The sequence below is a fragment of the Pristis pectinata genome, chromosome 18 (assembly GCF_009764475.1).
Source record: "Pristis pectinata isolate sPriPec2 chromosome 18, sPriPec2.1.pri, whole genome shotgun sequence".
Classification (NCBI taxonomy): domain Eukaryota; kingdom Metazoa; phylum Chordata; class Chondrichthyes; order Rhinopristiformes; family Pristidae; genus Pristis; species Pristis pectinata.
Genome location: NC_067422.1, coordinates 40,078,180 through 40,105,363, shown reverse-complemented (window position 1 = coordinate 40,105,363; position 27,184 = coordinate 40,078,180). Strand labels below are relative to the sequence as shown.

The window sequence follows — 27,184 nt, the reverse complement described above, 5'->3', positions numbered from 1 at the left end:
TATAACCTTGCACATGTATTGAGAGTAAACACCGAATGCAGCATGGCACTGAGATTAAAAAACAGATATACCACTGTCCAGGTTAAACACACCTCAGCTGGGGCATGGGAAGACACAGTCCACTTCCAGAGACTGAACCCTTGATATAAAGCTGCCTCTGGGCTAAGGTAAACACCTCATTATGATGTGGTCTGTGTACTGATATTAAACACCTAAGCCTAGAAATTTATTTGCACAATTTTAAAAGAAATTGAACATTGGTTTAAACTGAAATAAAGCAAGTTTTCAACATTTCTAGGTATCTAAATGCCCACTGGGCAATCCAGAGTTTTTAAGCACCCAGCAGAGGTAAAGTTCTGCCAAATGATATGCTATGCGTAACATTGCTTCCAGAGAGATTTTCTAGGTCGTTGTTTGAAAAAACAAGTTTTTATTTACTCACCCAACAACCAGGCTTTGCTGAACCCAATTCTCCTGAAACTGTGCTTCTTAAAGGGGCAATGCCCAACTGCATCCATTGTCCTCCATGAGATAAGTAGCGTCCCACTGCCTCAAACACAATCTCACACATATACCAAGAATGTTTTACCCAGTCCTAGACCACTCTCTCTCTCTCTGCACCCTTCCAGACATCTCATTAGTGAGGCTACTCAAACCCTATAAACAGACTTCATCTGCATCTTCAGACTAAAGGAGCAGACAGAGTGGACATGGGCCTCAAAGTGCAGGTATTCAAGAGACTGCATTTATATCATTACAAAAGCCTCCCTGGCACTCTCCTGCCAGGCATACCTGGATGAAACCCTGGAGAGTCTCAAGGGCTCCTGTATATAAAGAACGTACCTTCTACCAGCACGCCCAGGACCCATTGACCCCCGGCAGCAGTCTCCCAACCCCCTTGTAATGAAGGACAATTTGCATTCGTAATTACTTGCTGTACCTGCCTGCTAGTTTTTTGTGTTTCATGCACAAAAACACCGACATCCTGCATTTCACTTATTTGCAATCTCTCTCCATTTAGATATTAGTCTGCCTTTTGATTCCTCATGACCCCACATCAAATTCAGAATAAGAGTTTTTGCCCACATGCTCAACCTGGCTACATCCTGTTGCAGGGTCCCAATACCGTCACCAAAGCATGCCTCCTTCCCCGCCCATTTTCAAGTTATCAGCAAGTTTGGATACCTTCCACTCTGCCCCCTCCTACACATCATTAATAGACAGTAAATAGTTGAGGCCAAGATCTGATCCTTGGGGCATTCCACAACTTCCCAGCCTGAAAGACTCTGTCTTCTTTGTGATAACCAGTCTTCAGTCCCAATTCAGCACATGTCCACCGTGAGCTCTTATCTTGTGCAACAGCCTTTTATGTGGCACCTTACCAAATGCCATCTGGAAATTTAAACAAACTACATCTACAACGTCCTATCAACTCTGTTTGTCGACAGTCAGAGTCATACAGCACAGAAACAGGCCCTTCAGCCCAACTGATCCACACTGGCCAAGATGCCCATCTAAGCTAGTCTCATTTGCCCTGTGTTTGGCACAGATCCTTTTAAACCTTCCTTATCCACGTGCCTGTCCAAGTTCCTTTTAAATGTTGTTAATGTACCTGCCTCAACCACTTCCTCTGGCAGCTCATTCCATATACTGACCATTTCTTTGGGTGAAAAAATTGCCTTTCAGGTTCTTATTAAATCTCTCCCCTCTCACCTTAAACCACTGTCCTCTAGTTCTTGATTCCCCAACCCTGGGAAAAAGACTGTGTCCATTCACCCCTTCCTTTCATAAAACCACACTGACTTGGTTTGACTGCATCAAGCTTCTTTCGATGACAAGCTATATCATCCTTGATTATAGACTCCAGCATCTTGCCAACAACTTATATTCAGATAATTGGCTGATAGATTCTTGCTTTTTGTTCCCCTCCCTTTCGACCAATTCACTGGTACTCTCCCAGTTTTGGAAATCGTCAAACAAAGATTCCTCTGTTTCTGCAGCCACTTCCTTTAAAACAGGTTATCGGGTCTAGGTGACTTACCTGTCTTTGGGCCCATCAGTTTTTCTAATACTTTGTTCCCTGTGAAAGTAATTGTTACAAGTTCTTGTCTCCTGTTTGAAACTAGCCCATCTGTTATTCTTAGGATATCTGCAGTGTCTTCCACTGTGAAGATTTACGTAAGTTCTCGTCCAGATGCTTCTGAAATGTTGTGAGAGTACCTTCCAGATTCCAACCACCCTTTGTATAAATTTTTTCCTCAGATCCCCTCTAACCCTCTCAATAAACATACGCTCTCTCGCTTTAGACATCTCTGTTATGAGGAAAAGTGTCTTACTATCCACGCTGTGTCTGCCTCTCATAATTTTACACACCTCTGTCAGGCCCCGCTCTGCCTTCTCCACTTCAAGGAAAACAAACCAGCCTCTCCAGTCTCTCTCATAACTGAAACGCTCCATCCCAGGCAACATCCTGGTGAACCTCTTCTGCACCCTCTCCACAGCATTCACGTCCTTCCTAGAGTGTAGCGCCCAGAACTGCACACAGTACGCTGGCTGCAGCCGAGACAACATTTTATAAAGCTGTACCATGACCTCCATGCTTTTATACCCCATGCCCTGACTAATGAAGGCCAGCATCCTATATGCCTTTTTCACCGCTTTATCTAACTGTGCCGCCACTATGGGCTTGAACACTAAGCCCCTTACTATTCCTCAATACTCTCAAGGCCCTACCATTCATGGAGTATGTCCTACCATTATTAGACCTCCCAAAATGCATCACCTAACACTTATTGGGATTAAATTCTATCTGCCCTTGCTCTGCTCAGTTTACAGGCTTATTGATATCATTCTATAACCTAAAATGTGATACCAAATTCTACAACTTTGGGTAATCTGCTTTCTCTGTCTGTACCAGAGCTGGCCATTCCTGTAGTACTGGCTCAACTTTTCCTCTCTCCATCAGCACAGGATGACCTCCTGGGGATATCATATAGCCTGCTATTTTGCACCTTTTCACATTCCTTTGTTTGTATTCACAATTTACCTGCACTCATCTCATAGCTTTTCTCCATTTTCTCTAAATGCCCAAATTATCCTGTCAACCGGTTGACCTCGACAACTTATCCACACAGCAATCCTGACATCACTCTATCAGAGAGATTCCCTTTGTCTCATTCACTCCTGCCCCCTACCTCCTCTGCAACTAACTTGCTTTTACTCTTTCCCCAGTTCTGACAAAGGGTCTTTGATCTGAAACATTAACTCCATTTTGCTTTCCCCAGACGCTGCCTGACCAGCTGAGTGTTTCCAGCATTTTCTGCTTTTATTGCACATGCTCCAAACCTTGGCATTGGGCAGACAACGTCTCTCCTTGACACTCGCTCGTTACGACAGAGAACAGTGGCAATCCCCCTCACTATGCTGTCCCCCCACTACTACTACTACATTCCTATTTGCTCCCCACACTTGAATAGCTTCTTGTACACAGTGCTGTTCTCCATTCACTTACCCACCTTCCAATCCCCACTCTCATCCAAACAAGCTGAAAGAATCCCATCGGACGACTGAAATGGTGGTGGTTTCTATACCCCTACCCTCTGGGACCCTTTATCTGTCTCACTTGCAGTAACACTCTTCTATCCCTGACCAATGACCAAATCAGAAGACTCTCTCTTATAGAGTGTGACCCACTCCTGATAGAAAGTATTCAGGTAATTTTCTCACACTTGATGTATCACAATGTCTGCAGCTTGGCTTCTTGGAAAAATAAAATACATTTTATGGTTCAAACTAGAGGCTACTGTTTGACTATTTTTTTTAAAAGAATATAGTACATAGTAGTGCACAACAGAATACCAAAGTGTGAAGTGGTAAAGCCTGCAAGAGCAATGACCCCTCAGTACTGGGAGCAACACCTTACAACTTTGGAGAAACATGCCCTGCTCCTCAATGGTGCAGCAAGCTGAACATCACTAAACACTGCCCTGAGCCATTCTAAGCAGACCAGATCTAGGCCGAGTTAGCTCATTCCAGCTGAGAACAAGCTGCCTGTTGTAATCAACTCCCATGACTAAAGAAGTAAAAGAAAAGGAAGCATCTGCAGTCTCTGGATACCAGGCAATCTGTGATTATCAAGATGCCAAAATGGACTAGGCTCAACTACAAACCTCCCCTCCCCTGTCACCCACACAAAACTCCACCCAATCACTTCTCACTACAATTTGTACTGAGCCTTGCATAAAAATGTCTTGGCCAAATTCATCATCAACTGTGCATGCTTAATTCCAAACCATAGCAAAATTGTTTTTTGGTAATGTAATTCCCAGAGAACAAATTTAACTTTAAGCAAATGATCTACTTTGTTTGGAATTTGAGAAACTGTGAGTGGTCCCCATATGGTCCCCATGAAAATGATGATCTCCACTAACACGTGCAGTATCCTGGCTCTCAGCGTTATTTCCAGTGCTACTAGCGAGCAAGAAATTTAACAAGATGGATTAATGTGCAGGTACAGATTTGGTGCAAGATGGAGGGCTTCAGATCTCTGGGGCATTGGGATTAGAGTCATAGAGCACGGTAACATGGCCTTCGGCCCAACTGGTCCATGCCAACCAAGATGCCCATCTAAGCAAGACCCATTTGCCCCATAAGATCACCTCTTAGTCTCCAAGGAAAGAAGTCCTAGCCTGTCCAACCTCTCCCTGTAACTCAGTTCGTCAAGTCCTGCAACATCCTTGTAGATCTTCTCTGCACTCTTTCCAGTATAACATCTCTTCTATTGCGAGGTGATCAAAACTGAACACAATACTCCAAGTGCGGCCTCACCAGCACCTTGTACAACTCAGAACTTTTATACTCAACGTCCTGACCAATGAAGGCCAGTGTGCCAAAAGCCGCCTTCACCATCCTGTCTACGTATGACTCCATTTTCAAGAAACCATGTAATTGAACTCCAAGGTCCCTCTGTTCTACAACACTCCTCAGGGCTGTACACTGCATTGTGAAACTCCTACCTTAAGATTAAGATTTATGTTATTGTCATTTCTCTGAGTATTTACATACACAAAAAAAACGAAATACTGTCTCTCACCAGTTCAGTCCAGTACTGTTGGGGGAGACAGCCTACCTGGGGGAAGCAACAGTGGCAGTGGCCCTGGCACAGAGCCCAGCCCTGTGGCTCAGATGGGTAGGGAAGGAGTGAGGAGGGCACTAGTGATGGGGGACTCTATAGTTAGGTGGGCAGACAGGCGATTCTGTGGACGCAGGAAAGAAACTCGGAAGGTAGTTTGCCGCCCAGGTGCCAGGGTCCAGGATGTTTCTGATTGTGTCCAAGATATCCTGAAGGGGGAGGGAGAACAGCCAGAGGTCGTGGTACATATTGGTACTAATGACATAGGTAGGGAGAGGAATGAGGTCCTGAAAAGACACTATAGAGAATTAGGAAGGAAGTTGAGAAGCAGGACCTCAAAGGTAGTAATTTCCAGATTACTGCCTGTGCTAAGCGACAGTGGGTATAGGAACAGAATGAGGAGGAGGTTAAATGCGTGGTTGAGGGATTGGAGTAAGGAGCAGGGATTCAGATTTCTGGATCACTGGGGCCTCCTTTGGGGCAGGTATGACCTGTTCAAAGAGGACGGGTTGCACTTGAATCCCAGGGGGACCAACATACTGGCGGGGAGGTTTGCTAAGGCTACTGGGGAGAGTCTAAACTAGAACTGTTGGGGGGTGGGATCCGTACTGGAGAGACTGGGGAGGAGGTGTTTGGCTCTCGAGTGGAGGAAGCTAGGAGGTGTGTCTATTTTAACGCAAGGAGTGTTGTGAACAAGGCAGATGAGCTTAGAGCTTGGATCGATACTTGGAGCTATGATGTGGTGGCCATTACGGAGACTTGGATGGCTCCGGGGCTGGAATGGTTGATTCAAGTGCCGGGTTTTAGATGTTTCAGAAAGGACAGGGAGGGAGGCAAGAGAGGTGGGGGAGTGGCACTGTTGATCAGAGATAGTGTCATGGCTGTGGAAAAGGTGGACGTTGTGGAGGGATTGTCTACGGAGTCTCTGTGGGTGGAGGTTAGGAACAGGAAGGGGTCGATAACCGTGCTGGGTGTTTTTTATGGGCCACCCAATAGTGACAGTGTTATTGAGGAGCAGATAGGGAAGCAGATCCTCGAAAGGTGTGAGAATAACACAGTTGTTGTGATGGGGGATCTTAATTTCGCAAACATCGATTGGCATCTCCAGACAGTGAGGGGTTTAGATGGGGTGGAGTTTGTTAGGTGTGTTCAGGAAGGGTTCTTGACACAGTATGTAGATAGGCCTACAAGAAGAGAGGCTGTGCTTGATTTGATATTGGGTAATGAACCTGGTCAGGTGTCAGATCTCTCAGTGGGTGAACATTTTGGTGATAGTGATCATAATTCTATTTCCTTTATGTTAGCACTGGAGAGGGATAGGAACAGACAGGCTAGAAAGGCGTTTACTTGGAGTAAAGGGAATTATGAGGCTCTCAGGCAAGAGATTGGAAGATTAAATTGGGAACAGATGTTCTCTGGGAAAAGTACGGAAGATATGTGGCAAATATTCAGGGGATATTTGTGTGGAGCTCTGCATAGACATGTTCCGATGAGACGGGAGTCATGATAGGATACAGGAACCGTGGTGTACGAAGGCTATAATAAATCTAGTCAAAAGGAAAAGAAAAGCATACAAAAGGTACAGAGAGCTAGGTAAAGTTAGAGATCTGGAGGAGTACAAGGCTAAAAGGAAGGAACTCGTTCTTAAGAGATTAGGAGAGTCAGAAGGGGACATGAGAAGGCCTTGGCGGGCAAGATCAAGGAAAACCCCAAGGCGTTCTACAAGCAAGTGAAGAGTAAGAGCATGAAATGCAAAAGGATAGGGCCTAGGGCCTATCAAGTGCAGCAGTGGGAAAGTGTGTATGGATCCAGGAGAAATAGTGGAGGTACTAAGTGAATACTTTATGTCAGTATTCACCACAGTAAAAGATCTGGGGGATTGTTGTGGGGACTTGCAGTGGCCTGAAAAGCCTGAGCATGTAGATATTAGAAAAGAGGTGGTGCTGAAACTTTTGGAAAGCATCAAGTTGGATAAGTCGCCGGGACCAGATGAGATATAACCCAGGTTGCTGTGGGAGGCGAGGGAGGAGATTGCGGAGCCTCTGACGATGATCTTTGTGTCGTCCATGGAGACGGGAGAGGTTCCGGAAGATTGGAGGGTTGCGGATGTTGTTCCTTTATTCAAGAAGGGGAGTAGGGATAACCCAGGGAATTATAGACAAGTGAATCTTACCTCAGTGGTTGGTAAGCTGATGGAGAAGATCCTGAGAGGCAGGATTTATGAACATTTGGAGAGGTATAATATGATTAGGAATAGTCAGCATGGCTTTGTTAAGGGTAGGTCCTGCTTTACGAGCCTGACTGAATTTTTTGAGGATGTGACTAAGCACATCGATGAAGGGAGAGCAGTAGATGTAGTGTATGTAGATTTCAGCAAGGTGTTTGATAAGGTATCCCATGCAAGGCTTATGGAGAAGGTGAGCAGACATGGGATCCAAGGGGACATTGCAGTGTGGATCCAGAACTGGCTGGCCCACAGAAGGCAAAGAGTGGTCGTTGAAGGGTCGTATTCTGAGTGGAGGTCGGTGACCAGTGGTGTACCTCAGGGATCTGTACTGGGACCCTTACTATTTGTGATTTTTGTAAATGACCTGGATGAGGAAGTGGAAGGGTGGGTTAGTAAGTTTGTGGATGACACGAAGGTTGGTGGTGTTGTGGATAGTTTGGAGGGCTGTCAGAGGTTACAGAGGGATAAAGATAGGATGCAGAGTTGGGCTGAGAAGTGGCAGAAGCAGTTCAACCCAGATAAGTGTGAAGTGGTTCATTTTGGTAGGTCAAATATGTTGGCGGAATATAGTCTTAATGGCAGGACTCTTGGCAGTGGGGAGGATCAGAGGGATTTTGGGGTCTGAGTTCATAGGACGCTCAAAGTGGCTGTGCAGGTTGACTCTGTGGTTAAGGTGGCATATGGTGTATTGTCCTTCATCAATCGGGGAATTGAATTTAGGAGCCATGAGGTATTGTTGCAGCTATATAGGTCCCTGGTCAGACCCCACTTGGAGTACCGTGCTCAGTTCTGGTCGCCTCACTACAGGAAAGATGTGGAAGCTATAGAGAGGGTGAAGGAGATTTACAAGGATGCTGCCTGGGATGCAGAGCATGCCTTATGAAAGCAGGTTGAGGGAACTCGGCCTCGGCCTTTTTTCCTTGGAGAGACGGAGGATGAGGGGGGACCTGACAGAGGTGTATAAGATGATGAGAGGTATTGATAGGGTAGATAGTCAGAGGCTTTTCCCCAGGGCTGAATTGGTGGCCACAAGAGGACATAGGTTTAAGGTGCTGGGGAGCAGATATAGAGGAGATGTCAGGGGTAAGTTTTTTTACTCAGAGAGTGGTGAGTGCGTGGAATGGGCTGCCGGCAACGGTGGTGGAGGCTGATACGATAGGGTCTTTCAAGAGACTGTTAGATAGGTATATGTAGCTGAGTAAAATAGAGGGCTATGGGTAAGCCTAGTAATTTCTAGGGTAGGGACATGTTCGGCACAGCTTTGTGGGCCAAAGGGCCTGAATTGTGCTGTAATTGTTCTATGTTCTATATCAGTGCAACAAAAAGAACAGTGATAAATACCTAAAACAGTCTATAAAAACATCTCTAAAGCAAAACTAAAAACGTATCAACACCACATATTCATATCTGTTAAAGTGCGTTGATGTATTAATAAGTGCTTATTCAGTTCGAGATGAAGTTCAACGTAACAGGTCACTGACTATCAAACTGTTTCTGTATTGATGTGAGTACGTACATGTGTGTGGAGGGAGAGCTTGTCGGTGGGAGTGGAAGGGGACGCAGTCCATTTATGATCCTGACTGCTTGTGGGACAAAACTGTTCAGCATCCTACTAGATCTAGAGCAGATGCTCCTGTACCTCTTCCCCAACAGCAGGAGGGAAAACAGGTCGTGAGAAGGGTGATGAAAGTCCTTAATGATGGCCGTAGCTCTGCGAACGCAGCCTTGCTGACAGATCTCCATCAAAAAGGGGAGAGGGGCATCAATGACCCTGCCAGCTGTCTTCACCGTCCTATTGAGCTGCTGCTGTTCGTAGACCTTGCAGCTACCAAACCAGGAGGTGAGGCAGTAGTACTGACTTTCTAAAATGCAACACCTCGCATTTATCTGAATTAAACTCCATTTGCCGTTCCTCAGTCCACTTACTCAGCTGATCAAGATCCCCTGTAATTTTTGATAACCTTCTTCATTGTTCACTATACCACCTACTTCAGTGTCATCTGTAAACTTACTAACCGTGCCTTGTGCATTCTTATCCAAATCGGCAATGGGTCCAGCACTGACCCAAGGCACATCACTAGTTACAGGCCTCCTGTCCCCAAAACCACCTTCCACCATGACCCTGGCTATCTCACTTTTAAGAGCCTCCCACTTGCCAGAGGTCCCTTTGCCCGCAAACAACCTAATCTAGTCAACCTTTGCTAGCTCCTGTCTCATACCGTCAAAGTTTACCTTGCCCCAATTTAGAACTTGAACCTGTGGACCAATTCTGTCGCTTTCCATAACTATTTTAAAACTAATAGAACTATGGTCACTGGTCCCAAAGCGCTCCCCTACTGTCACCTCAGTTACTTGCCCTACCCTATTACCTAAGAGCGAGTCGAGCTTTGCCTTCTCCCTGGCAGGACCCTCTATGTATTGCCCGAGGAAACTTTCCTGAACACACTTAACAAATTCCACCCCATCTAAGCCCTTATTAGTCCTTCTTAAGATTGCACCTTAACAGAGCTGGAACCAATGAGAGGCATGAGAAAAATCAATATCAATAAACTGCAGATACTGGAGTGGTTTCGTCCTCTATTCCACCAAGACTTCTGCACGTTCCTTCCTACTATTGGTACCAACAAAGTGTTTTGCACAGCTCAGCAGCACCAAACTACACCCATTTCTAGTTTACAATGAACCCGCTTGTGAATCTCCAGAATATCTAATAATTGTCCTTTAAAAATAAACTGTAAACTACACCACAGTCATAATAAGTATTCTACATAGCAGCAACACTGACATCAGAAGCTTGGCACTGCTTGGTTCCTAAATTGGATTGTATGATAGAAAACCAGCTCACAATGTGAGTACCAGCTGTGACTTAGCAATGCCAGCAAGCGGAAAATCAAATTTATACAAAAACAGGACCACCCCAATGCAAAAGCAACTTAGGGAAAACAGAGGCTTGTTCTTCTTTTCAAAAATGGGTGATCTATAAACAAAACCAGAGAGGAGAATGGAGAATATAAAAATGGGGAAATTAATCCTTTCAGTGAATCCATGCTTTTAAGTAGATCACAGTGGAAGTGTTTTTTTTTATTCAGAATCAGTATCTAGGTGCACACAATTAAATAAAACTAATATTGTTTATGCAAGAAACAACAAGCTCGTCAGCCTAACTAGTCCATGCCAAGATGCCCATCCAAGCTTGCCCCATTTGGCTATGTTTGGCCCATATCCTTCCAAACATTTCCCATCCATGTTCGTGTCCAACCATTTTTTCAGTGGTCGACCACTTCCTCTAGCAGCTCATTCTATATACGGACCACCCTCTGTGTAAAAAAAAGTTGCCCCTCAGGTTCCTATTAAATCTTTCCCCTCTCACCTTAAACCATCTAGTTCTTGATTCGCCAACTCTGGGGAAAAAGACTGTGCATGCACCCTATCAATGCCACTCGTTATTTTATACACCTCTATAAGATCCTCTCAGTTTCCTACGCTCCAAAAGAAAAAAATGTCCTACCCATCCACCTCAGTCTTCCTAGTCCTGGCAACATCCTTGTAATTCTTTTCTACACTCTCTCCAGTTTAATAACATCGTTTCTATAATAAGGTGATCAAAACTGAAGCTATTACTCTAAGTGCAGCCTCACCAGCGTCTTGTACAACTGCGACATAACCTCCCAACCTATACAGGGACCCGCAGATGCTAGAATCTACAGCAACAAACAATCTGCTGGAGGAACTCAGGTCCAAATGTACAGTTTTGACCCAAAATGTTGACGATTCCTTTCCTACCACAGATGCTGCTCGACCTGCTGAGTTCTTCCGGCAGATTGTTTGTTGTTCTATACTTAATGCCCTGACTGATGAAGGCCAACGTGTCAAAAGCCTTCTTCACCACCGTCTACCTGCGACTCCACTTTCAGGGAACCATGTACTTGTACTCCAAGGTCCCTCTGTTCTACGACACTCCCCAGGGCCTTGCGGTTCACTGTGGAAGTCCTACCTTGATTTGATTTTCCAAAATGCAACACCTCGCACTTACTGGAATTAAGCTCCATTTGATGTTCTTCGGCCCACTTACCCACATCAAGATCCCACAGTAATTTTTGATAATCTTCTTCACTGTCTACAACACCACCTATTTTAGTGTCATCTGCAAATTATGAACCATGCCTATACATTCTCATCCAAATTGTTGATATACACACGTGCCTCCAGTCCGAGAAACAACCTTCCACCATCACCCTCTGCTTCCTACCATCAAGCCAATTGTATCCAATTAGCCAGTTCTCCCTGGATTCCATGTGATCTAATTTCCAGAGCAGCCTACCATGTGGAACCTTATCAAAGGCCTTACTGAAGTCCATATTGACCATGCCTACTGCCCTGCCCTCATCAACTTGGTCACCTCATCAAAAAAACTCAAGTTTGTAAGACGTGATCTCTCATGCAGAAAGCTGTGCTGACTACCCTGAATAAACCCCTGTCTTTCCAGATGTATGTAGGTCTTATCCTTCATAATCCTCTCCAGTAACTTACCTACCACAGATTTTGAGCTTACTGATCTACAGTTCCCAGGCTTTTCTTTACAGCCCTTCTTGAATAAAGGCACAACATTCACACCCCTGCAGACTTCCGGCATCTCACCCATGGCTAACGATGATACAACTACTCAGCCAGGGCTTCCGCAATTTCTTCTCTAGCCTCCCACAGTGTTCTTGGATACACCTGGTCAGGCCCTGGAGATTCGTCTATATTCACTCATTTTTATACATAATCTTTGGATTCTCCTTAATCTTCTCTGCTAAAGAAATCTCATGCCCCCTTTTTGTCATCCTGATTTCCTCCTTGAGTATACTCCTGCATCCCCAATACTCCTATCGGGATTCATGATCCCAGCTGCCTGTATCTGACCCATGCCTCTTTTTCCCTGGCCAGGGCCACAATATTTTTTGTCATCCAGGGTTCCCTACTCCTGCCAGCCTTGCCCTTCACTCTAACAGGAACATGTAGACCTTGAGCTCTCGCTATCTCACTTTTAAAAGCCTCCAACTTGCTGGAGGTCCCTTTGCCCGCAAGATACTCCAATCAACCTTTGCATGCTCCTGTCTCATACTGTCAAAATTCACCTTGCCCCAATGCAGAACTTGAACCTTTGGACCAGTTTTGTCCCTTTCCAAAACTATTTTAAAATTAACAGAATTAACAGTGCTCCTCCACTGTCACCTCAGTTATCTGTTCTGCCCTATTAGAAACAGAGAAACATAAAAAAACTACAGCACAATTCAGGCCCTTCGGCCCACAAAGCTGTGCCAAACATGTCTCTACCCTAGAAATTACAAGGCTTACCCATAGCCCTCTATTTTTCTCAGCTCCTATTCAACAGTCTCTTAAAAGACCCAATCATATCCACCTCCACCACCGTTGCCAGCAGCCCATTCCAAGTACTCACCACTCTGAGTAAAAAACTTACCCCTGACATCTCCTCCATACCTACTCCCCAGCACTTTAAACCTGTGGCCACCATTTCAGCCCTGGGGAAAAGCCTCTGACTATCTACCCGATCAATACCTCTCATCATCTTATACACCTCTATCAGGTCCCCCCCATCCTCCGTCACTCCAAGGAGAAAAGGCTGAGTTCCCTCAACCTGCTTTCATAAGGCATGCTCCGCATTCCAGGCAGCATCCTTGTAAATCTCCTCTGCACCCTCTCTATGGCTTCCACATCTTTCCTGTAGTGAGGCGACCAGAACTGAGCACAGTACTTCAAGTGGGGTCTGACCAGGGACCTATATAGCTGCAACAATACCTCATGGCTCCTAAATTCAATTCCACGATTGATGAAGGACAATACACCACATGCCTTCTTAACCACAGAGTCAACCTGCACAGCCGCTTTGAGCGTCCTATGGACTCAGACCCCAAGATCCCTCTGATCCTCCACACTGCCAAGAGTCCTACCATTAAGACTATATTCTGCCATCATATTTGACCTACCAAAATGAACCACTTCACACTCATCTGGGTTGCACTCCATCTGCCACTTCTCAGCCCAACTTTGCATCATATCTATATCCCTCTGTAACCTCTGACAGCCCTCCAAACTATCCACAACACCCCCAACCTTCGTGTCATCCGCTAACTTACTAACCCACCCCTCCACTTCCTCATCCAGGTTATTTATAAAAATCACAAAGAGTAAGGGTCCCAGGACAGATCCCTGAGGTACACCACTGGTCACTGACCTCCATGCAGAATATGACCCTTCAACAACCACTCTTTGCCTTCTGTGGGCCAGCCAGTTCTGGATCCACACTGCAATGTCCCCTTGGATCCCATGTCTCCTCACCTTCTCCATAAACCTCACATGGGGTACCTTATCAAATGCCTTGTTGAAATCCATATACACTACATCTACTGCTCTCCCTTCATCGATGTGCTTAGTCACATCCTCAAAAAATTCAATCAGGCTCGCAAGGCAGGACTTGCCCCTGACAAAGCCATGCTGACTATTCCTAATCATATTATACCTCTCCAAATGTCTATAAATCCTGCCTCTCAGGATCTTCTCCATCAGTTTACCAATGACTGATGTAAGACTCACTGGTCTATAATTTCCTGGGCTATCTCTACACCTTTTCTTGAATAAGGGACCAACATCCACAACCCTCAAATCTTCTGGGACCTCTCCCATCTCCATGGATTATGCAAAAATCATCGTCAGAGGCTCCGCAATCTCCTCCCTCACCTCCACAGCAGCCTGGGGTACATCTCATCTGGTCCCAGCGACTTATCTAACTTGATGCTTTCCAAAAGTTCTCGCACCTCCTCTTTCCTAAAGCTACATGCTCAAGCTTTTCAGCCTGCTGCAAGTCCTCACTACAATCACCCAGATCTTTTTCCGTAGTGAATACTGATGTAAAGTATTCATTAAGTACCTCTGCTATTTCTTCTGGATCCATATACACTTTCCCACTGCTGCACTTGATAGGTCCTATTCTTTCACATCTTATCCCCTTGCTCTTCACGTACTTGTAGAATGCCTTGGGGTTTTCCTTAATCCTGCCCAAGGCCTTCTCATGTCCCCTTCTGGCTTTCCTAATTTCCTTCTTAAGCTCCTTCCTGTTAGTCTAATACTCTTCCAGATCTCTAACATTACCTAGATCTCTGTACCTTTTGTAAGCTTTTCTTTTCCTTTTGACTAGATTTATTATAGCCTTTGTATACCACAGTTGCTGTATCCTCTCGTGACTCCCGTCTCATTGGAACATGCCTATGTAGAACTGCACACAAATATCCCCTGAACATTTGCCACATTTCTTCTGTACTTTTCCCGAAGATCTGTTCCCAATTTAAGCTTTCAATTTCCTGCCTGAGAGCCTTATAATTCTAGTCTGTCTGTTCCTATCGCTCTCCAATGCTATCGTAAAAGAGATAGAATTATGATCACTATCTCCAAAATGCCCTCCCACTGAGATCTGACACCTGACGAGGTTCATTTCCCAATACCAAATCAAGCACAGCCTCTCCTCTTGTAGGCTTATCTACATATTGTGTCAAGAATCCTTCCTGAACATACTTAAACTCCACCCCATCTAAACCCCTCACTGTATGGAGATGCCAATCCATATTTGGGAAATTAAAATCTCCCATCACAACAACTGTGTTGTTCTCACATCTTTCTAGGATCTGCTTCCCTATCTGCTCCTCGGTATCCCTGTTACTATTGGGCAGCCTATAAAAACACCCAGTAAAGTTATTGACCCCTTCCTGTTCCTAACCTCCACCCACAGAGTCTCCGTAGACAGTCCCTCCACATCGTCCACCTTTTCTGCAGCCGTGACACTGTCTCTGATCAACAGCGCCACTCCCCCACCTCTTTTGCCTCCCTCCGTCCTTTCTGAAACATCTAAAACCCGGCACTTGAAGTAACCATTCCTGTCCCTGAGACATCCAAGTCTCTGTAATGGCCACCACATCGTAGCTCCAAGTATTTATCCAAGCTCTAAGCTCATCCACCTTGTTCACAATACTCCTTCCGTTAAAATAGACACATCTCAAACTGGTCTGAGCACTTCCCTTCTCTGTCACCTGCCTATCCTCCCTCTCGTACCTACTACAAGCTTTCTCTATTTGAAAGCCAAACACCTCTTCCCCAGTCTCTCCAGTTCCGATCCCACCCCAGACCACCCCCCCCAACAATTCTAGTTTAAACTCCCCCCAGTAGCCTTAGCAAACCTCCCCGCCAGGATATTGGTCCCCCTGGGATTCAAGTGCAACCCGTCCTTTTTGTACAGGTCATACCTGCCCAAAAGAGGCCCCAATGATCCAGAAATCTGAATCCCTGCCCCTCACTCCAATCCCTCAGCCACACATTTAACCTCCACCTCATTCTATTCCTATACTCACTGTCGTGTGGCACAGGCAGTAACCCTGAAATTACTACCTTTGAGGTCCTGCTTCTCAACTTGCTTCCTAACTCCCTGTAGTCTTTTCCCAGGACCTCATCCCTTTCCCTACCTATGTCGGTACCAGTATGTACCACAACCTCTGGCTGTTCTCCCTCCCTCTGCAGGATTTCTTGGACATGATCTGAAACATCTCGGACCCTGGCACCTGGGAGGCAAACTACCATCCGAGCTTCCTTCCTGCGTCACAGAATCGCCTGTCTCCCCTATCACTACTGCCCTCTTCTCTCCTTCCCTACCCTTCTGAGCCACAGGGCCGGACTCTGTGCCAGAGACACTGCCACTGTTGCTTCCCCCAGGTAGGCTGCCTCCCCCAACAGTACTCAAGCAGGAGTACTTATTGTCAAGGGGTACAGCCACAGGGGTACTCTCTAGTACCTGACTCTTCCCCTTCCCCCTCCTGACTGTGACCCACTTGCCTGACTCCCATCGCCCTGGTGTGACCACCTGCCTATAACTCCTTTCTATCACCTCCTCATTCTCTCTGACTATACGAAGGTCATCAAGCTGCATCTCCAGTTCCCTAACGTGGTCCCTGAGGAGCTGCAGCAGCTCGACACACCGGGTGCAGATGTGGTCGTCCTGGAGGCTGGGAGACTCCAGGATCTCCCACATCTGACACCGAGCACAGAAAACCGCACTCATACTATTTCCTTTCCTCTAATCACCTACCTCACCTCACCCCTTTACTGCCTAAGCCTGTTGAGCCAAAAGCCCAATCACTCTGCTCCCTCTCTCTCCACTGCCCACTGGTTATGGCGGTTTTCTTTTTAAACTGCCCGCGCGCTACCCACTTACGTCATGCGCCTGCGCAGTCTTGCCCTGCTATTCTCGATTAGGGAGAAAAAAAAAACTTAGCTGCTCCAAAGTCCTCCGAAATGACCCAAAAACGAAACCTCTCTCTGCACGTTTTCCCCTCTAATTCCCATTGACTATTTGGGGCCTATAGTACAACCCCAACAATGTGATCATCCCTTTATTCTTCAGCTCCACCCATAAAGCCTCACATTACTGACCACTGCTGCGGTTCCCCATAATCAAAAATGCAAAGGCCCTTCCTCTCTTTCTTTCACTTCTATCTCACCTACAGCACCTGTACCCTGGAATATTTTGCTGCCAGTCCTGTCCCTCCCTTAGCCATGTTTCCATAATGGCTATAATATCCGAGTCTCACATACCTATCCATGCCCCGAGTTCATCCGCCTTACCTGTCAGACCTCTTGCATTGAAATATATGCAATTTAATCCCATAGACTCTGCTCACTCCCTGCTGTGTTCCTGCCTGTCATCTATTCAATTTGCTGTCACTGACTTTTGTATCACTTTCCAGCCTCTCATTTGCATCCCTGCTGCTGCCTAGGATCCCAACCCCTGGCAGTCTAGGTTGAACCCTCCCTAGTAGCACTAGCAAATCTGTCCTCCAGGATATTGGTCCCCCTCCAGTTCAAGTGCAACCGGTCGCTCTTGCACAGGTCACTTCTGCCTCAGAAGAGATCCCAATGGGCCAAAAATCTGAATCCCTGTCCCATTCACCAATTTTTCAACTACATATTCATTTTCTATATGCTCCTACTCTTACTCTCACTAACACATGGCACTGGAAGTAATCCTGCTTCTGCAGTGTTTTGCTTTTCATTTCAGCAGTTAGGATTTGAACCATGTTCTGGGAGTGCCAGATTCTGAAAGTCACCACTAAATACTAAAAAAAATCCCCTGTAAGAAAGAAGGCTTGCAATAAACAGATAACACTTTGCTGAAAGGAGTTAAACATTATGACTGCACTGTACCTGAGAGGCGACAGAAGCGAGGTACAGAGTGTGGCATCAGTTTCTCAGCTTGGTGTAAACAGACCACATTGGCGATCTCTTGCTGACACAACTGAGTGCTCGCCCTGGCCAATGCAGACAAGGCATCCTTCCCTATTATGTCACAGTTAGGTGAGAAGTCATTGCTGGTGGGCTGAGGGGCTCCTCCTACGCTGCCAATATCACTGTTCTTTGACTCCCCTTTCACCTCACTGATGTTTCTGCTGCTGGAGAGGTTACTTTGAATAGAGTTGCTGAAGTGGACTCTCGGACCAATCTTGTGTCGCACTGCAGGCTTCCGCCTCAATAAACTAGTCCTCAGTACACTGGCAGTGCTGCTCAGACGCTCCACGGCCAGTCTCCCTGCGTTCTGCCGTCGGCTGGGCCCCAGGTGTCGGCTGTCAGAACTATCCACCTCATTGCTGTCTGGCAGTTTGGTCCTCTTCTCCCTGCCCGTCTGTGAACAATGAACAGCAACACCAAGTTACAAGTCTTGTCAGAAATCTAGAATTTACACACACATTTCTATTTTCACCACATTTTCCAACTCCACAATGGAATTCAGAACTACTTTTGTTCTTTCAAAGAGACTTTAAGAAATTTCTCCCATCACAAACCACTCAACAATCTACGGATAAAATAGCATGTTGCAAAATCTCCAGGAAACCTTTATACATCTTCATATAATGATTATCACATCATTGCCATAAACCTACCTGCTCTTCCTCCTCACCGCACTGAAATCACAATATTTGATAACTCTCTACTCTAGTCATTCTTGCCAGACTCTGGTACTGGAGAACCTGTAGGACAAGATTAGATGCAAACTAAACCAACTTCTTTATATTTGACCTCTGTTCAACGACTTTTATCCATTTTAGTAGTCTCGCGATTCATTCCTCCTCAATCAACTTGGTCTCTAAATTTATTTTCTTTACCACAATAAAGTTTGAATAGCAAGTTTTTCATTGCACCTGTACATACACGTATGTGTGCATATGACAACAAACTCAACTTGGACTAAAACCTTCGCATTCCTCTTTTACAATCCCATCTCTCATGCCCTGTGATCCCAGCACACAACCAACGTAGAGCAGTCTCAGAGTGTAGCCCATTTTCCACCCTCCCAATGCTGGCTCCAGCTGCCAAGCGTCCAACTTCATCCTGTCATACCAACCTCAGTCAGTCAGTATGCAGCTCACTTCCTCACACAGAATGTCAAAGCTGGAAATTGCTCCACTCATTTTATGGTGAATTTCTATCTCAAAGATAACAAAAATATTGAAGATGGTCCTTTTCAAGTTTTGTTATTTGTACCGTTCCTGTCAATAGAAATTCTATCGAGTTTTGTCACAGTATAATTTGTTAAAACAAAGTATTTTGCAGGAGGAGTGGATACTGGCAGGAAGGAAAAGTTTTAATTTTCCTGGATTCTTGCACAGTCCTGCATTGTTTCCATGGTTTGGAAAATAACAACTACTCAAAGAGAAACAGTTAAGGCTAACCTCGTACGATACAGTCTTGGACTGCACTTGTCATGGTGGTATTTGGATTTGGTTGCCTGGCAGCATCTCACAGGGGCTGCCAGGCTCCAGCAAGAGGCGAGCATTTGAACAGAAGAGAACTGGCAGGATAAGAGGGAGGTAATATTTGAAACGGATTATTAGAATTTACACTAGAACTCATGGGATTAATAAACTGGATTGAGCAGAGAGTAACAGAGGGAAAAAAAGTAGGAATAAATAGGTCAGTTTTGGGTTGGCAAGTTGTAGAAGATTAAGGCCTGCAAACATCAGTGACTGAACCTCAGATTCTGGAATCTACATCAATCAGAAAGAGACTGAGTGTAACATATGACACCAAACCAGTGTGGAGTGGATGGTGGGAATGTAAGCTCTGTTGAAGTGTGCAAAGAGGCCATGAAGATATACAAACACTGACTTACTTGAACAAGACGGCAAAGCCCTGGAGAGTGGGGTATAAGTACATAGCTCCCTGAAAGTGGCAACACAGGTAGACAGGGCGGTGAAGAAGGCGTATGGCATGTTTGCCTTTATCGGTCAGGGCACTGAGTACAAGAGTTGGGACATCACATTACAACTTTACAAGACCTTGGTGAGATCGCACTTGGAGTATTGTGTGCAGATGTGGTTGCTTAGCTATAGGAAGGATGTCATTAAGCTGGATAGGGTTTAGGAAAAAAATTCATCAGGATGTTGAAAGGACTGGAGAGCTTGAGTCAAAAGGAGAGGCTAGATAGGCTAAGGCTGTTTTTCCTGGAGTCAAGGAGGCTGAGAGGTGACCTTATAGAGGTATATAAAATTATGAGGGGCATGGACAAAATGAATGGTCACAGTCTTTTTTCCAGGGTAGGGGAATCTAAAACTAGATGACATAGGTTTAAGGTGAGAGGGCAATAACCCCTTCATCAGGACTGGGTCTCAACCCGAAGCGTTATCTGTTTATTTCCCTCCTTAGATGCTGCCTGACCTGCTGAGTTCCTCAAGCATGTTGTATGTATTGTTCATTATTCAAATGTCTCAATTACAAATCCTCTCAACCTTTCCTCTTCATAGAACAATCCCACATCTCCACCATTACATATATACTAACTAAAAATAAGAGCAGGACAAGGCAAATTAACCCTTGAGCCAGTTCATCATCCGGTAAGATCATGGCAGATCTGATAGTTGACAACAATTACGTTTTCTGATCTGATCCCCATAAATCTCAATTCCCTTGTAATCCTAAAAGCTCTCTCAGCCCTGAATAACCAATAACTTGTCATTACAACACTCTGGGGCAAAGAATTCCAAAGATTCACAACTTGATGAAGACACTCCTCCTTACCACAGCCTTATCCTGGTACTGTGTTCCTTGTTCTAGATTCACACACCAGGTGAAATATCCTCTATCTTCCATCAAGCACCCTCAGAATTGTGTTTCAATAAGATCCAGGCGATTACAATCACAAAGTCATTGACCCTAATTATCTGGATCTTACTGAAACATAAATAACTGCTCAATTTTTCTTCATAAGGAAACACCTGCATCTCAGGAATCAATCTATTGAATTTTCCCTCCACTGCCTCAGTTTTGCTTTTGGATAAGACTATTATGCAACAGTTTATCAACTACTCCTCATTGTCACTGTTTTTTGTAAAACAAAAATCAGGTTCATTTAACATTCATTATTTTTCACAAATGTGTGCTGGTTTCTATTAGCTGATCCACTCTTATCCAAGTGACAAATTTTTCCTCAGTTATAGTTTCTAAAAGCTTTCCCGACCACCAAGGTGAAGACAATTGGTCTTTGATTGTTGGGTTTATGCTTATTCACTTTTTTTAAACAAGGATGTGGGATGATCTAGTAAAATGGACCACATTCTGAGGTTTCAATGAATGAAAGGATCTACAGAAAGTTTTAACATTAAAATTTTGACAGCAGGTGCTGTTGGCCTGTTTCCCAACTTGAAAGTCTAGAACTAAAGGTGACAGTATCAGAAGGGGCCAGCCAGTTCACTCATGTAATTGTGAATCTTGAGTAGCCTTCACGTGAGAAAGCTAAGGATGAGTATGTTCAAGATTAAAATCAACAGAATTATGGCCACTAATGAATCTGGGGACCAAGTTGGAAGGTGAGCTGCTGGAGGAAATCATGAACGGTGAAACCGTTTCCAAGGCCTATTCATGCTGCTACTTTATGTCTAATTACAACTGGTCTGAGTTCCTAAATCAAAAATATGGCCTGATAATCATCTAAAACTATCCAATCAATAGCTGATTCAGCTATAGACTTCAGCTGAAAAAATTCTACAGGACCCTTGACCACAGAAGACAGAGTAGTGATGGAGGGATATTTCTCTGACTGGAGGTCTGTGGCCAGTGGTGTTTCACAGAGAACTGTGATAGATAAATATAGATTTGGTTGAAAATGTAGGTAACCTGATTAGTAAGTTTACAACCACACAAAAATTGATGGAGTTATGGATAGTGAAGAAAGTTGTCAAATGATGTAACAGGATATAGATCAGTTGGAGATATGGGCAGAGAAATGGCAGATGGACAATTGAGTGGTGTTGCACTTTGCAAGGTCAATTGCAAGGGGAAAGTATCCAGTAAATGGCAGGACCTTCAGCAGCATTGATGTATAAAGGGATCTTGGGGTGCAAGTCTATACCTCCCTGAAAGTTGCAACACAAGTAGATAGGGTGGTAAGGGTGTATGGCATACATGCTTTCATCGGTCAGGGAGTTGAGTATAAAAGTCAGGAAGTCATGTCACAGCTGTACAAAACTTTGGTTAAGCCACATTTGGAGTATTGTGTGCAGTTCTGGTCATTGCATTACAGGAATGATGTGGAGACTTTGGAGAGGGTGCAGAAGAGGTTCCCAGGATATTGCCTGGATTAGAGTGTTTTAGTTATAAGGATATGTTGGACTAACTCATATTGTTTTCTCTGGAGTGTTGGAGGCTGAGGGGTGACCAAATAGAAGTGTATAAAATTATGAGAGGCATAGATAAGATAGACAGAGTCTTTTTCATAGGGTGGAAATGTCAAATACTAGATGGCACAGCTTTAAGATGAGAGGGGTAAAGTTTCAAGAAGATTTATGAGGCAAGTTTTTTATGCACAGAGTAGTAGGTGCTTGTATCGTGCTTCCAAGGGAAGTGGTGGAAGCAGATACAATAACAACGTTCAAGAGGCATTTAGATAGGAACATGAGCAGGCAGGGAATGGATGGATGTAGACAACAGGCAGGCAGATGGGATGAGTTTGAATTGGCATCATGTTTGGCACAGACATTATGGGCAGAAGGGCCATTTCCTGTGCTAACTGTTCTATTTTCCATGTATCAGCATGAAACATCAGTTCATATGACACCCATTGCTACAGAAATTCATTCAACACCACAAAGACAAGAGCGGGGCTGAGGTGCTATGCATTTTACACAGAGCAAGCTTTTCAGTTCCTTGGTTGTCAGCACTGTTAGCAACCTTGGTATTTCCCTTGACCGCCAACGATCAGACTCACCAAAATGCCTACTTTCGACTTTGTACCATCTTTCTCCCATTCTGTTCCCCCAGCCCATCTGCTGCTGTAAATTTTTTCTTCTTTTCAGTCAGCATCTACAGAAAAATTCTGTTTGACAAATTTCCCCAGAGTGTCTTGAGGATGTGATAGATAGTGGACAAAGAGTAATGTATCTGGATTTCCAGAAGGCATTCAATAAGGTGCCACATAAAATGTACTGCGTAAGAGGAAACAGAGTTGGGATAAATGAACCTTTTGGGATTGGCCATCAGAAACTAGTGGGTACTGTGCTGGGGCCCTAATTATTTCCATTCTACACTAATGATTTAGATGAAGGGACTGAGAGTACAGCAGCCAAAGTTAATACAAAGATGTGAGAAGGACTCAAAGAGCTTGCAAAGGGATATAGATAGGTTGAATGGGCGAGATACTGGCAGATGAAGTATAATTGAGAGAAGTTTATCCACTTTGAAAGGAGCGAGTCTGTATGTTGCAGTACAAAGGCATTTAGGGGTCCTTGTACATGAACACACAAAAAATTAACGTGCCGGTACAACAATTAGGAACGTTGGCCTTTACTGCAGTGGATATAGAGTATCAAAGTAAGCAGAATTTAATGCAACTTTACAGGGTGCTGTTGTAACCACATCTGGAGTACTGTGTCTAGTCTTGATCTTTGAACTTAAGTGTATACTTGCTTTGGTGGAGCTGGCTTGAGAGGTCAACTGGCCTGCTTCTGTTCCTTGTGTTATTTGTTATTTCTGATCCTTGCAACTTCGCTTTCAACAAACGCAAGTCAATCAAAACTCTACTACTGTATCCCAACTCACACCAAGACACCATCACATAAAAATTCTTAAACTTATTTTCAAATTCCTGCATGGTCTTCTGCCCGTTTCTGTAATCTATATTACCTCCTCCAGTTCTCCCAGCTCAACTGCTTGAGGGGTTGCTGGAGGCAGGGACTCTCATAACATTTAGGTGGCATTTAGTTGAGCACCTGAAGTACAATGATATAGAAGGCTTCAGGTAAGTGTCAGTAAATGGGATTAATACGGATAGGTAGCTGATAGCTGGCACAGACACAGTGGGCTGAAGCTGTATGACTCGACAGTTCCCCAGTTGATTATCACTTGCCTTCTGACAGTGGTGCCTTCAGCTACCTTAGTCCTAAACTCTGAAATTCCCTCCATAATACATTTTGCTTCCATGCCCATATCTCCTCCCTTAAGACACTATTTCAAAAAAATTTTCTTCAACAATGCTTTTAGTCACCAACCCTATTACCTCATAATCACATTTAGTTTCATTGTTCATCAAAGTGCCTTTTGCCATTTTACTGCATCAATAGCTGCTGTATTTTGGTGTGATCAAGCAAAATTCAGAACCATTAAGAGAAACTGTATTTTCATAGTGCCTTACAAACCCTCTGGATAACCTCAAGCTGTTCACATTCAGTCTTCCTGAACAGCAGTTATTTGCTTTGTAAGAAAATAAAACTGCATCGAACAAAGTCTACAAACTGCAAATGAGATGAATGTTGTGACGAAAGAAATTACTTCTGTTTGTCTTGAATTTTAATACATTTTCTACTGACTTATTTACTACAGCAAAGGAGGGAGTCATTCAGACCTTTAGATCCATGTCAGTCCTGGTCCCACCCACTTTACCCGTGTAGCTCTGCAACTTATTCCCTATCACATGCTCATCAATCCATTTTGCTACTTACTATAAGGGGTAATTACAGAAGCCAATTAACCTACTGCCTGTCTTTGGGTTGTGGGAGGAAACCACAGCACCCAACAGACACCCACAGGAAGAATGCGCAAACTCCACACGGACAGCCCTGAGGTCACCTACGTCGAGCTGTGAGGCGGCAGCTCCAACTACTATGCCACCATGTGCCCTTGAAAGAGCATGCTGGGATTGACACCCAGAGCATGACGATACATACTTTAAAAGCTGTTATAAATACTTGTGAGTTTAAAGAGATCCCATCTGGAATACGATGTATAGCTTCGGTCTCTGTCTAAGGTCGACTATAAGGTTGGGACTTTATACATTGGAGCGTAGGAGAATGAGGGGTGATCTTACAGAGGTGTATAAAATCATGAGGGGCATATAAGGTGAATGTGCACAGTTTTTATCTTAGGGTTGGGGAATCAAGAACTAGGAGATATAGGTTTGGGGTGAGAAGGGAAAAATTTAATAGGAGCATAAGGGGCAACTTTTTTTTTACCCAGAGAGAGGTCACTATATAGAATGAGCTGCCAGACAAAGTGATTGAGGCAGGTACAATGACAACACTTAAAAGGAACTTGGACAGTGCATGGATAGGAAAGATTTAGAGGGATATGGGCCAAACAGGACTTTGGTTGGCATGGACCAGTTGGGCAAAAGGGGCCTGCTTCCATGCCGTCACAGAGTTTTACAGCACAGAAACAGGCCCTTCAGCCCACCAACTCCATGCCGACCTTTTTGCTACACTAATCCCATTGACCCGCATTAGATCTGTATCCTTCTATGCCCTGCCTATCTGAGTGCCTGTCTAAATGCCTCTTAAACATTGTGATTGTATATGATTCCATCACCTCCTCTGACAAAATATTGCAGCTATCAATCACTCTGTGTGACAAGAAACTTACCCCTCAGATCCCTCTTGCCTTACACTAATGTTCTTTTGTTTCCGATATCTCCACAAAGGGAAAAAAAAACTGTCTACCGACCCTGTCCATGCCTCTCATAATCCTATATTCTACTATCAGGTCACTCCTGAGCCTCCTTCACCTTGAAAGAAAACAAGCCAAGCCTATCCAATCTCTCCCTGTAACTAAAGTCCTGCAACCCAGTCAATGAATCTCTGCACACTCTCCAGTGCAATCACATCATCCTATCGTGTGGTGATCAGAACTACATACAGTGCTTCAAGTGTAGCCTACCCAGTGTTTTGTAAAGTTGCAACATCTCAACTCTTCTATTCTATGCCCTGACCTACGAAGCAAGCATGCCGTATGCCTTCTTCACCATCTCATGTACCTGTGTTGCCACTTTCAGGGAACTATGGACCTGAACCCCAAGGTCCCTCTGTTCATCAACATTCCCTAGTGCCCTACCATTTACTGTACATGTCCTACTCCTATTGCACTTCCCAAAATACATCACCTCACACTTGTAGGGATTAAATTACATCTGCCAACACTCTGCCTAACTTTCTGTCCGATCTATATCATGCTGTAGTCTTAGACAAGCTTCTTCACTATCCACACCACCACCAATTTTCATGTCATCCACAAACTTACTTGCCACAGTGCAGTGCAACCAAGGGTCAGTGGATTGATTTCTGATAGTAAAGGGCTGTCCTTTAATTAACATTGCTTTATTGGAGGGACAGGAGGGACTGCCATGTACTCTGTATCACAGAGACATGGCTCACCCCCAACCCTCCTGTCAAGGAGCTCCAGCCCAAGGGATTTTCAATCCACCCCATGAACCGGACGGCAGCATTGGGGAAGGGAAAGGGTGGCGGCGTCTGCTTTACAATAAATTCGGTCGGTCACATGGCAGTCTTGTCCCGTTTCTGCTCCCCCAACCTGGAGCATCTGACAGTGAAATGCCGGCCGTTCTACCTACCGCGGGAGTTCTCCACCGTCATCCTGACTGCAGTCTACATCTCACCTCAGGCAGACATCAAGCTAGAACTTGAGGAACTGAGTGTAGTAATCATGAAGAACGAAGTGGTGTATCCCGACGCCAGTCACATCGTGGGGGGAGACATTAATCAGGTTAAGTCTCTGCCTAACTACTATCAGCTCATAAGAGGACCCAACACACTCGACCACTGCTATACCACTATCAAGAACATCGACCGCTCCATCCCTCACCCACACCTTGGTAAATCCTACTACCCAAATCATGGAACAGTAAAAGCTGTAGCCAAGCTCAGTTGGACAGTGCGGCTCCAAGACATTCAACAAGGTATGAGAAGGCTTGCCTAATTGTGTAAGTTGCTTATGTACTGAATGTTAAAGATTGCACACCACTGTGAAAGAAAACTATGCAGAGTTAGGTCCCAATGTATGATCTGTTGCTTTCATCTCAGTATCTATGCAGCTACAGTGATGCACAAAAAGTGAAGATCAAAATGACAGGTTTGAGCTGAAGTAATAACAAGAATGACAATTTGATGTAAGTGGGTGCTTTTTTTTTAAACAAAGAGCATTGACCACATATAGGCTGGTAGAGTTAATGTGCATCTCTGTATATAGTTATTATGTACGTTAAATAGTTATTTCCTAACTTAGTCCTGATGCTTGCATATAAGAATATTACAGAGGACTCGTATGAGGTCTATTATAGGAACAAATTATTGGCTGGTGTTCTAGTCAAGTGATAGTTTAACGATCAGGACCCTCCCCATAAATAATACCAAAAATCTTTTTTTAAAACAGCATGTGGCTCTCAAACAACTGTCTGTTTCAGTTGTTAGACTACAAAAGAGGCTGAAGTAAACTTGTTTAAGGAAAAA

At 44.5% G+C, this 27,184-nt stretch overlaps 1 protein-coding gene across 1 annotated transcript in view; it reads right to left on the bottom strand.

Annotated features, from left to right (window-relative positions):
* Positions 1-27,184, bottom strand: part of xylt2 (xylosyltransferase II) — a 128,904-nt gene that overhangs the window by 63,488 nt on the left and 38,232 nt on the right. Inside the window, exon 2 of the mRNA XM_052032746.1 lies at positions 17,607-18,081. Within this exon, the coding sequence (XP_051888706.1) occupies positions 17,607-18,081 (475 nt within the window). The remainder of the gene's footprint in view (positions 1-17,606; positions 18,082-27,184) is intronic.